General features: G+C 38.8%; 1 protein-coding gene across 3 annotated transcripts in view; it reads right to left on the bottom strand.

Moving 5' to 3' along the window:
* SOS2 (SOS Ras/Rho guanine nucleotide exchange factor 2) overlaps nucleotides 1-12,286 on the bottom strand; it is a 56,005-nt gene that overhangs the window by 21,321 nt on the left and 22,398 nt on the right. For 2 of the 3 annotated variants that reach the window (XM_072865336.1, XM_072865338.1), the window contains exons 7-9: nucleotides 8,761-8,871; nucleotides 6,503-6,601; nucleotides 339-466 (exon numbers count right to left, since the gene is read on the bottom strand). In XM_072865336.1, the coding sequence (XP_072721437.1) occupies nucleotides 339-466; nucleotides 6,503-6,601; nucleotides 8,761-8,871 (338 nt within the window). The remainder of the gene's footprint in view (nucleotides 1-338; nucleotides 467-6,502; nucleotides 6,602-8,760; nucleotides 8,872-12,286) is intronic. The other variant, XM_072865337.1, reaches the window with a different exon arrangement.

The raw sequence follows: 12,286 nt of genomic DNA, 5'->3' as shown, positions 1-12,286 counted from the left end.
TTGCCATCCCAAGAGACAAAAAAAAAATCAACTAAATTAATTGTTTACATCATGATTTCTTTGCCCTAAACATGCCCTAACGAAGTTCACTGTTCCAAATAAACGGCATGCACTGCTTTGGCTAGGGAAAGAGTAAGATATTGACATTATTCATAGAAGTGGACCGTGAAGGTTTTGGGCTGCTACTCCATTTACAATAAAAACTGGCATAAAGACATGCCTTGAAAAGGAAATATACACATCATCTAACAAGAAAAAAAATAATACAATTCCTTCCACATCATTTTTCTCCTCCTCTGACAACTTTGGGAAACGAGGGCAGTTTTGTGGATTATTACCCAGGCCGCCGTCTTGGGGAGTGTTTGCTGTAAATGCGCTCCATGCTGCACTGCAGGTTCAGAAGAGCAGTAATGGCTTGTTTTAAGCACTCCCGATCCTCTTCATCTTCACTGCATTCCTGCAACTGCTGTGACACAATAAACATTTTTCTTTCAGATTTGTCTAATTTATAGAAGGGTAGGAGGAGTGACAAGCATTCTTACACGGTGTTACCTACAGCACTCGGTGAAGTCAGTGACTTCAATGAGAGAGTTATTACTAGAAGCACACTCAAAACTAGCCACGCGTGTAACTAAAAACATTTGTCAGATAGTCAGGAAAAGTCAGCAGATACTCAACAGGAGAGAGCAGGAAGGAGTTTATAAAGATAACCCTTTACCCTTTTACGGAGAGCCAATCCTAATTGTCAGACACTGTTTTTCCTGCTACCTTTTCAACAATGTCCTGTTTCACAACTGGTTTTATTAAATCATTTGGAGGTTTGAAATAGCCGAGAATTAAATGGTGTTTTATGTAACTACGTGTAACATTCCTTCAATGAGATATTAATCTCAACATTTCAGAGCAAATTTAAAAGACAGAATGACCAAGATTCTCTCTTTGCTTCTTACTATTCTAAACTCTGCCATCTTCAGCGAACTCATATATTGCAAGAAGAAATGTCAATTTGGCATGGTGCAAACTAACATAGTAAAAAGAGTCTGAAACTCAAGATTTGCTACTAATAACAAAATGTAAAGACAATGAGAATCAGCATATTTCCTTTTCATAAAGACTAGATCTGTCTCTACCACTAGGCAGAAACTTCTTGAATTAGGAAATTCAACAGGCTTTCATCCCATCTCCATACACCCGGCAGCAATATGCTTTGAGCAAAGCCTATTCACAGGGTTCCTCTTTTTGGTCCTTTAAGGTGATCGCTCCTAAAATACTACTGATACAAATAAGAGAGATTTTTCTTTTTAACCCCTTTCATGTTAAAGAGCGTATGAATTTTTTTAAAAGAAAATTCAAGCAAATAGATTGCTGGGCAAAATCGAGACAATATGCCACGCAGTTTTGGATAAACTCTGTTTCACCTACATACTTTAAGAGAAATCTTACTTACAATCACTCAGCATGGCAGAAGCCTTCTTTTCCTTTCCCCACTATGTTCCCTCAGCAAGGATATGTAGCTTCCTCTAAAAGTAATTGAGAGAACAGGATTTGACCAGATTGGTCCACTCTCTTAATGTAATTTAAATTACTAAAATTTTTATTTTTCACATGCCCAAACAACCTCCATCTTGCGTATTAGAGAAATGAAAGTTTCATGGCCAAAAATTTCTGGGAAGTTTATGAGCTGAGGAACAGTACAGGGAAGGGAAAAATGTCTACCTCTGTGGAAACCCTTATTTTCCTTACTATCAGCCACAGAAATGCAAAGAACATAAAAAATGGTGTGAAAAGATGACACGTGCAAAATGCTAAAGCTGCGAAAAGCTACTGAGTCTGATAAGATACTCTTTCTCCTCACATGTCCTGAACAGAATTTCTTGCATCCCCTTTCCAAAGGGAGCTGTGTTTGGCACTGAACAAACGGCATGTTTGGCTTCTTTTGTATTAAAAAAAGGGGGAAAAAATATACATATACACATTTGGAATTCACCTAATCCATTTCTACACCTTAATGCATAGATTCCTGAAGATCAGGCAGATTACCTGAAGCATATCTCATTCTCTGTAATCACTGGACTAACATCTGCTTTTCGAAATGCCAGTTCTTAACAAGCATCTTTCCGATTAAACAGCAGATGCAAAAGCATAACATGCTTGCTAGACAGAGAAAATAGGTAAATCTTTAGAAAAGGGAAAACCTGTTTATGCCAGATATATTTAAAATACCGGTGACGATAAACCAAGAATATTAACTATTCAATTTATTGTACAGAAAACTGTCAGAAAATAGTAATGAAGAGCACTGTTCACTTAAAATATATCATGGTGATCCTGTAGAATATCGACCGCGGTTTCTCTCTCAGTCAAAGGCTGTCAATGATTAGGTAACAGCGGAAAAGATCAAAAGGTGGAATTTCGTACATTTTGGATTGCTTGATAACAACATAGCGAGCCACATGCAAGAATCAGGGATAATCTTCTGCCTGCAAGTCACAAGAGAAGGCAGGCTATACTCTATAGTCAGCAGAGGAAAGCCTTCTTGGACTTGAACAGGCCCCTGCTTACCTTTAGGATTTTAATGATATATCTAACTGGCACCTTGCTCAGGATTTGGATGGATTCTATGACCCCTTGAGTTCTTAGCACTGCAGTCAATGAACAATGTTTCCTGGAACTCTGGTATCAACAGAGACATTTATGAAAACATACCCGGAGCTTGAAAGTCTGATGAAACGCTAAGCTCTCCTCTACACTGTGTTCATGCTTGGAAATGTCAAGCATAGTGTTTTAAACCCAAATCCTCTGATCATCAACTAAAGATGTCACAATCAGAATATATTTGGGTTACCTGTTTGCAAGAGCTAACAACTTTTAATCACGAGCACTATTTTTTCCTACAGGACAGTTTTATTTCTTTGGCGTGACTTCCTTCAGCCTTTGCTATCAGCAGTCATTCCAAAACACCCCACGGCAAGTTCATTTTCTGTCAATACGTGAACAAGCAATCAATATTAAAGTGACATCAGGGCCTGCCCTCTGACTCAAGGTGTTCAAAGGCTACTTCCTGGCGACCTCTATACGGCTGCTAACGAAAAGCAGACAAACCAAACAAATTCAACAAGGGGGACTCCAAACGACATCCGCCCCTTGTGCCTCTTGCTTAGGCAAAGAGAAGCCTCTAATGCAGATCCTGCATCAGAGGCTGCATAAACAGGATTTTGCACCAAGGAGAAAAGTTCTGCAGCTTGAAAGAATTTTCAAGCTTTCCACACTTTAATTTCATTCATTTTAGCAAACATCAAGGCCAGACCTTCTGTAAATCATTCATTATTTTATTTATCTCCCAATTCAGTAGGGTCTGTGGGTAACTTTCTTGAGGAGCAACAGTCTCCATCTTAGCTTCTCTCCCTACTGAAGCCATTAAAATATTTTGAGTATTCTGTCGCTTTTCTGCTTCCATTTTTGTTAGGTCTTTTTCAACCAAGGTTCCTAGAGACAAATACAATGGTAACAGGGAAATAGTACCAACACTTTATAATATATTAATATTGTTGAATAAGTACTTTCTCTATCCCTAAAAACACTGCTTTTTAAAAATCACTGCTGTAAATTTAGGATCTTTTCAAAATACAACATAACATTCAAATTTTAAACCTGCAACTGAAGTGATCATAACAAAAGATTCTGTATTTATCATTATTCACTACAGAGTGGTATTTTAAGATCTCTGCTCTGTGCCCACAAGGTTAGAAAGACTCAAGACAGCCAAGTGTCAGCCTCTGCAGCTGAGTTCTAATTCTACTCAGAAATCTTGTATATTGTGGATAAAGGTCATATTTGGTCATTTTCACTAGTAAAATTGCCTAGTTAAAAAAGGTATCATGTAATATTATATGTCGTGCAGCATCCCGCTGTATTATCCAAGTTAAAAACAAACAAAAGAAACAACTAAATGTTTTTGCACTATCTGCCACATTTTATTCTTCAAAGATATGAGGCAATTTTAAGAATGTGCATGTATAGCCTGATGTTATCAATATTAACTGGAGTTACGAGCAGACTCAAGAGTCCCCAAGAGACAGAAAACTCTTGCAGCACTACAACAGCAAGACAGACTATCAAAAATAAATTTTATTCTCTGTGCCATGGTTTAAAACATAAATAGTAACCACCCTTTCCTATCACTGAAGAAAAAACTACCAAGTTTGCATGCAAAGCATTTAATCTTAACTTTTGAAAACACACAAAACTCTGCTCCATAAGGCACGTATGTTAATGTTTCCCTAAAAAGTGGACAAACACTACGCAGCTTGTAAAACCAGCTAAATGTTTAGATTCTCCCAAAGCTACGGCGTATGATTTCATTCTTTAATTTCATCCTGATGCACTCCATTTCCCAGCTTTAAGGCACAATGGGTCATTAATTAGCCTGACCTTCAGCATAATACAGGTCACTAATCCAATTATGTCTTTTAAACGTGAAAGAAGAACATTTTAAGAAGTTCCAGAGAATTATCGCATGCAACTGACCCTTACGGAAAGGGAAGTTACACTATTTGAGAGAGATACATATCTACGAAGCTATAGGTGCTCATTTCACAGCAAGGCTGGCAGAACCATGCCGTGCTTCTGCCGTCATCCTTTAGTTCTTTGATCAGTTTATTTTCTTTTGGAAGATGTCCTTATAGAAACATAAGCTTTATGAAGGCAAATATTAAAACTATGGCAATGTAAAGCAATGTAAAGCTTTACATTCTCTATAGGAGTTCTCTATAGGAACAGTGCAGTAATATAGAGAAAAGTTCACTGACTGTTAGGGTTGCTTTAGGTTGTGGGGTTTTGGTTTTCTTTCTTTAAGCTTTGTTAACTGTTTTCTAAACCGACTATCAATAGGAATGCTTAAAGATTTACAATTTATTGAGACCACTTGGATTTAAACCTTTCTACAAAATACTGGTAAATCCATACACTGGAGATGTGTGGTTCATGGGTCAAAATAAATCATCCTTACTTTTACTTATCTAAATCAGGATATGAAAAAAAGAAAAAATGGGAATGTGCGCCAGATATTAACTACAAACCTGGTCTTAAAACAACTGCTATTTTTTGGCTTGAGTTTCTTTTCAGAAAAATTTATATTGTATTATACATCATTTCTATGTTGCAAAGTTTCCTTTTCTTCCTTCGTACCAGTAAATCCTTTGAAATACAAAGGAAGACCATATAACACGCCTGTCCAACACTGCTAGTATCACTTTTTACATTGAGAACTTAGAAAGTGTAATTTCTGTTGCTATTTCAAAATGTCAGCTATAGCCACAGGATATTTCACCCGTTCAATTTAAGTATATCCCAGTTAATAATTCACTTAGCCCTTATAAGCACTACAAACTTTCCAACACAATGGGGCAAACAAACTTTTTTTACATTATCTTCAGCTACTTAAAAAAAGCTCTGATCTAAGTATTTTTCAAGATACTGCATTTTCTACAGCAACGTTACTTTTTCTTATTCAAGAATGATTATTATAGATCTCAGATGTTAAAATTTCTGCTGACTGCTGGCCTCTCGTCTCATAACTCACAGCAAAAACATTTGCTTGTAAGCAAAAAGATACAGGCTTAGTTACTTTTTGGCTTTTAGCTGTTATACCCAATGGAAATATCTACTGATGTGAACCACCTTGCTAGTACACATAAGAATAAAGTATGTGCAAGTGATCTGTGGTCAAACCAATAGAAGCTGTTCTAAAGTAATGCTCAATAGGCAGAATTGCTCATAAATACGGACTAGATGCCAACCTAAACAACTTGTACGGTAAGATCCCCGAAATATGTCCTACGGGAATAACTTTTTATCATCTGAATCAGAATTCCATAAAGCCTGACACTTCATCAATGTCATTTCTTAGAAGACAGAAAGAAAGAAAATAATAGTGCTTATTTTCATTCCTCCTCAACATGGAGAAAGTGTGGTATGCTATGAAAAATGGTACTTTTTGCTGTACTTTTTGCTGTATCTCTTCCATTTCGGACTCAGGACAAATGGTTGAACATTAAGAATGGATTATTCGGACTCCGCTGAAAGGAAGTGCCTCCCCAACCCCCAAAATAAGGTCAGCTGAGCTGCAACTGGAGTGTGACTTGAGACTGAGAATACTGATCTAAATTATGCTTAGCTTTTTCTGAACGGACAAAAATTCAGAACTCAAGGAAAGAAGAAATTAGATTTGCATATTAAATTTTTAACAGCATTAGAACTCAAGTTCAATAAAGGTTTAACAATATCGTTACTTCAAATGTTCATATCAGAGCAACAGATGCTTTTGAAGATTTTTTTTACATGATTTTACTTTTCAGACATATATTAACTGGCGTCAAGTTAATGTTTTCATACCTTTCAGTTTTCAGAAGCAGTAAGTAAAATCTAATCGCCTGTTTAAAAGCTCAGATTCTCCACATTAAGAAATGTTTTTAGCAGGAAACAAGAGTGTGGCTTCATTTACCTGGAGTAACTCAAAGTAGTGCAAACAATGATAGACTGGGATAAGCATGAGTCGTGGGAGAACGTATCGTACAGCTTCTTTAAACCCCTCAGCAGTAGACTGAAAAGGAAAAATAAACAGGATTACTTACACTGAACTACTCAAAACGGGACTGGACACGGCCCTGAAGTTAGCACTGCTTTGAGCAAGATGGTTGTACTAGACACATCCAGGGCATCCCTTCCGATGGACATTACTCTGTGCTTACATCTAGTAGTAAGGAAGACAATAAAGTATGCAAAAACATTTTTGTCTAATGAGACTCTTTAAAAGATTTAGAGACACATAAATGCTCTGACATCAAGCAAAAAGAACCTGTAAAAGACCCTCTTCCAGGCACTGCAAGCATCCTTTTCCATCGACCAGCGATGGGTGGATTTTGATGCACACTCACTAGTGAACCCATAGCTCTGAAAACAGCCCTAACCCCCACAACGAATGCTGGCACAATCTGCCTCCTTAAAATGGTAACCAGTTGGATGGTCCGTATTTTTGCCAGAAGTAGCAGATCAACTATAAGAAGCTAGAGGACCAAGTTACCCACAAGTCATTTTATAAGCATCCTTTAATTCACATAGAGGTGCTCGTAGCGCAATCCCTAGCACCTCTGTATTTCAGCACTGTCTGCAGAACTCAGTTAATAGCATTAGTTCAGGGTGACAACACTTAAAAATAATGCACTGTCTATGGCTAAGCTGCATGCCTTATTCCCCAGTCAACAGCCACATCCCAGAATGCAGAAAATGCTTGAATATATTTTGAAAAAAGCTCATACTCATTTCCAAAACAACATGTTTTACCCTGGGCCACAGTTTGCTGCGGAATTTCAAAAAAACACTGGAATGTTAAAGACCAGCCAGGACTCCCATACAATCTAATAAACTTGTCACCAACTTCCTTCTAATGTCCTCTCCTCCCAATTATGTACGCTGTGCTTCAATTTACATCCAATACACCACAAAAATACGGAGGTCTCATCAAGTACTGAAGAAATTAATATCAGTATCTCCTCTCCCTCAGAAACTGAGAATCACAAGTTTATGACTTAGAAAAGGAGTTTGAAATCTTTTCCCATTCCCAGCAGTTAGTAACACAATAATTCAGGCGTAAGATGAGAAGAGGTTTTCCAAGGGATGGTGAAATCCCTGCCACCTTCCATATTGAGATAACTACTGAACAGAAACTGAATTACCTGATCTCCTTCTTGGAAATGACCTCTCCCCCCATTTAAGACTTCTGGCTGCATCTCTCTGCAATTGTCAGAGACAGCTCACATATGTCCATGGCCCAGAGCTTGGACCTCCACCTTCACTCCACACCTTGGAGAAGTGTGAAGGAACATCCCTAGGAAAGCCCAAACCTTTCTATAGTGACCAGAGTCAGAAAGGAGGCCAGATGCATCCTCAAATGACTCGATCATCAATTTAATCTGGAATAGGGCTTTGGGCTTCAAATTTGCTAGTGAGGTGGGTAAAGGGCCTTACTTCATTCACCAAGTAATATTTAAGAGCGAGATGATCCAGCTTACCAAGCGCTCAGAGCTGAAGAGGAAACACTCACCCTGAAGGAATGGCTCAGAGGAATCTCAGCTTGCAGAGACGCAGCCCCCAGTGAACTGTACAAACTAAGCTCTACTATAAGGGGTTTAGCTGGGAGTACCACTGACTGAACACTTGCTCAGCAGCTTCTCTAAGTGCATTTCTGAACATAAGCTCAGTCTTCTGAACAGTAGTCTTTAACAGATCTGCCATGTTGGCGGAAGGAAGCAATAAAAAATAAATAATAATAAAAAAATCACTGATGATCTTGCGGGATAGTCCTATTAAAGAAATGAGTCAAGAAAAACTGCCAGTCCCAGCCTCAATGCCAAACAAGGGGGCCGGGAATACGTAAGGAAGAAAGTGAAAATATCATGCCTGGACGCCTGTGTTTGGCATTAAAAGGCAAAACAGAAACAGAAGTGGCAGGTATGAGAGGTCACCCTCTATTCTTAAGCAAGACAGTCTGATGTGAGGAGAAAAACACTGCAAAACGCTCATGGATGAGTCAAATCTGTGTCCAGTTTTTACAAGAACACACAGAGTCCAAATATCTTACTCTGAAGAAAGGTCAGAATCTAGAGGATTTCTTCCTCAGTAGAAAGTAAAGAGTTACTGACAAAATCCAAACCTTTGAAGCACGAGAACTAAAGCAATTCAGTATTTCTCATTTGCACTCACCTGAAAGTGGAGAGCAACAGCAGGTTTTGCCATTAAGTTATTAAAATGTTCATGAAATTGTGGAGAGAGAATATCCTGGGACAAGGTTTCATATGGATCAAAGGCTTGCTCCTAAATAAAAACAGAGAATTATATACATACATGAAGGATGCAAGGTATTTCTGTCCCAGCTGCTAGAATTAATTCCTTTAATAAGCTGATACACAAGTGGAACTTTTCAAGAAAAGATCAATTTTGCAAAACAAATAATCAGTAAACCACAAACCTTCTTCACTTCCAAATTTTAAATGCACGCAACATTTTCTCAGCATTCCTCAATCTCACCATACTTATCACTAACACAAACTTTGTTTTACTGAAGCAGTGGGAACCAGGAAAAGTTCTTGCTTTCAGCCCACCCACGTTTTACGTGGAATGGCAATTTACCTCCTCTCTGTCAATAAAGAATGACACTTCGGAAAGAAGTGCAGGTAAAGATGAACTTTGGAGACTGTCACAAGGAGGCATTGTTGTACCACTACCATTTCAGGGTACATCACATAAGAATGGTCAGTCATAAGCACTGGACTTCTGCACACTTTTCTAGCCATGCTGTAAGGCTGGGAAAATACCTCGCTCTAGGAAAAAGCAGCTAGTCTGAAAAGGTCTCAGAGGAAAGTCCTCTAATGACACCAAGGGTTTCATTCAGATGCAAAAATTATGACTCTGGATGGAGTAGCTGGCTGTGATTCTGGAATATCAACGACAGCAGGATGGGATGAAAACCTGACTGTACATGAATCTCTGCAGGATTAATTTCTGACTGCTCATAGATCACCTGCTCCAAAGCCTGTCAGGCTGTTCCCGAGTCTCTGCAGATTCATTGGGCTGAATCACTCATGAATCACCGGGTTATCCGGTGCTGATGGCACCATGCCCAGAATAAGCACATACCTCTTTTCACCTTAATGCAGAAGTGCTTGGCAGAATACAGGCTGCAGAATTTGGGAGTACCAACCACCACAAAGGCTCATTTGAACATTCAGGTAAAGCCTCAAGCCTTCCATTTGCAGAGGGTCCAGGGGATTTCCTACCTTACTCATGGGGCAGGCTGCAATTAAACTCTTTGTGGGGAGGAGAGGCACAGAATGCATTCTCTTTTCACATGCAAATTGTAATCATCACTCTCAACTCTCCTCATCAAGTTCTAATCATTGCTGTCCGTTCGCATTAGATTGTATCTGGGAGGGGGGATGAAAGGGGGGGAAGGTTTGGCACTTCAGCAGCAGCAGCTGAAGAGAAATGATCAGACACTCTCTAACTGAACAGGCTGGTCGTCTTAAGCAGAATCTGAATCCTATTTACAGCCTGGGGCTTGGGGTTTTTTTTTTGTTTACTCCACGTCTGCCCACTACCTGCAAGCATGCAATATGGGGCTCTTATTTTACAACATCCAAATTCAAGACAGGGGACAATAACACTGCATATACAGTTTCTCTTTGCCATCCTAGCCAAGAAAAAAAATGAACATAAACCTCTGCCAGAGCAGTAAGTCAGGCGTGGGGTGTGGGTTCAGCTGCATCCAGAGGCAGTAAGCACGAGTGGGCAGATGGCTGCAGCTGCTCCACCGGTCCGTCCTCCGCCCCGCCGGGCACAAGCGGAGAGCAGGGCTGAACTACTGCTCCAAACGCAACCTTGCATGTATTCTGTGCTGTCTTTTTAAACTTTTTACTGCATTTTAGAAGTGTTTTCAGTTTCTTCCACTCAGAATTTAATCAGTATTTCGAGGGTTTGGGTTTGTTTTTTGAACACAAGATTGAAGCAAACTGCATTAGCTATCTTCCCCAAGAGATTAATTAAAAAAAAGGGGTGTGGGGGGGTTTACACTTGCAATGTTGCAAAAAGTTACTGAAATATGGAGATGTTAACTTGACCATCTAAGTTATCTCAATGCAGCATACAGTTCTGGATTGGTGTTTGTACGTTCCAGGCCCTTTTGCTGTAGCGCACTGGTTTCCACCTTTTTTTGCTTTGTGGATACCTGAAACTTCTCCTATGGAAACGCAAATACCAGCACAACATTTACAATCTACTGATAATAACCTCACCTTCCTAGCCGCCTTCTGAAGACCACTTCAAACTAGGCACAAAGACGCCCTGCCCTGGGTTCTGAGGTTCTCCTGCCACTAGCTGAACATCACTGAAGAGACCGTCTAAGGCGATCATTAAAACACATTGTAGTAGTTAGAACTGTAAAAGTTACCACCAAGTAAATTTTTTTTACCAGCATATTAACAAGTATCCATCTCCCACTCATGTGTGTCAGGCATCAAGTTTTTGAATTTCCTCCACACCAAGAAAAACTGTTTTGTTTTCCCTGTACTTCCTTATCTCAAAACCACTACAGTATTTATGTTTAAACCTTCCAGAAAACTGATGCAGAAAAACAGACAAAGTAGGAAGATTCCAGCTTGCAAGCATTATCTGTTTTTAATTATCCTTCCAAATAAGTTGAAGGACCTTTATAATGGAAACACTAAGCAAACAAGCCTGGCAGTAAGATAGGCAAATAAACACTTCACTTCCATCTCTCTAATGATTCCTTTTGCAAAGACTCACAGAAAGATGATCTCAACGTGTGAGATGATCAAATGAACAGCCTAGTTATTAAGTAGATCTTGCTCCATATTAACTGAATTATTAAATTCAAACTTACTATAAGCATAAAAAGAAGGTTTGAAGAATAATCTGTTCTTCATCTCCTATTTAAGAGTTTTTCAGTTAATGAAAATCAAGTGATATTTTTACTCATTGAAATGAATTCGTTCCCCTTAAAGCACAGGATCCCTAAGAGTAGCTTTTGCAATAAACTGGTATGTATGTTTTCCAGGATAGTGCTGTACTATTTCAAATTTTAAGTCTTTTTTCAATTTTAATATCATAGCCACTGACTCTAATTCATTGTTCAAATGCTTCTCCTTATCATTATATAAGCAATTATGCTTTACCATCTTAAGAGCTAAGACCTCATCAACTGGACTTTCCTACTGATATGTCACAAGTGGCTTACTGAAGCAATGACAGCAAAACTTTATCTTTATGGATATTCATAAGTGAGTGGCACATGGGCTGAAGGACCCATATTCTTCACACCCACAAAAATGTAACTGTTTTCCTAATGGTACTGGTGTGTTCAGGCAGTCCTCAGATTTTAAAAACTGAACGTACATAAAAGTGAAATGGAAGTGTTACTGGTTGTCATTTTCTTTATAAACATCATAACTTTAACATAAAAAGCATAAACTTCACATTCACCATGTGGTTCATCTGAGATAGTATCTCTCCCCCTCAGGCCAGAACATCTCATTTGACTTCCTCTGTGATACAGTCCACATAGTTTACATGACTACCCTTACATTTTGGTTCAAAAAACTGGGCTCGATACACCTCTCCAGAAAAAGCAGACTCAATTTAAACATGTCCAAAGACAGCAAAAACTCCACACCGACCTTGGTCATTTGTTCCAAGAGTTAGCTCCCCAACACTT

Source organism: Ciconia boyciana, chromosome 6 (genome assembly GCF_034638445.1).
Source record: "Ciconia boyciana chromosome 6, ASM3463844v1, whole genome shotgun sequence".
In the NCBI taxonomy this organism is placed as follows: Eukaryota; Metazoa; Chordata; class Aves; order Ciconiiformes; family Ciconiidae; genus Ciconia; species Ciconia boyciana.
This window is presented reverse-complemented; position numbering and strand designations above follow the sequence as displayed.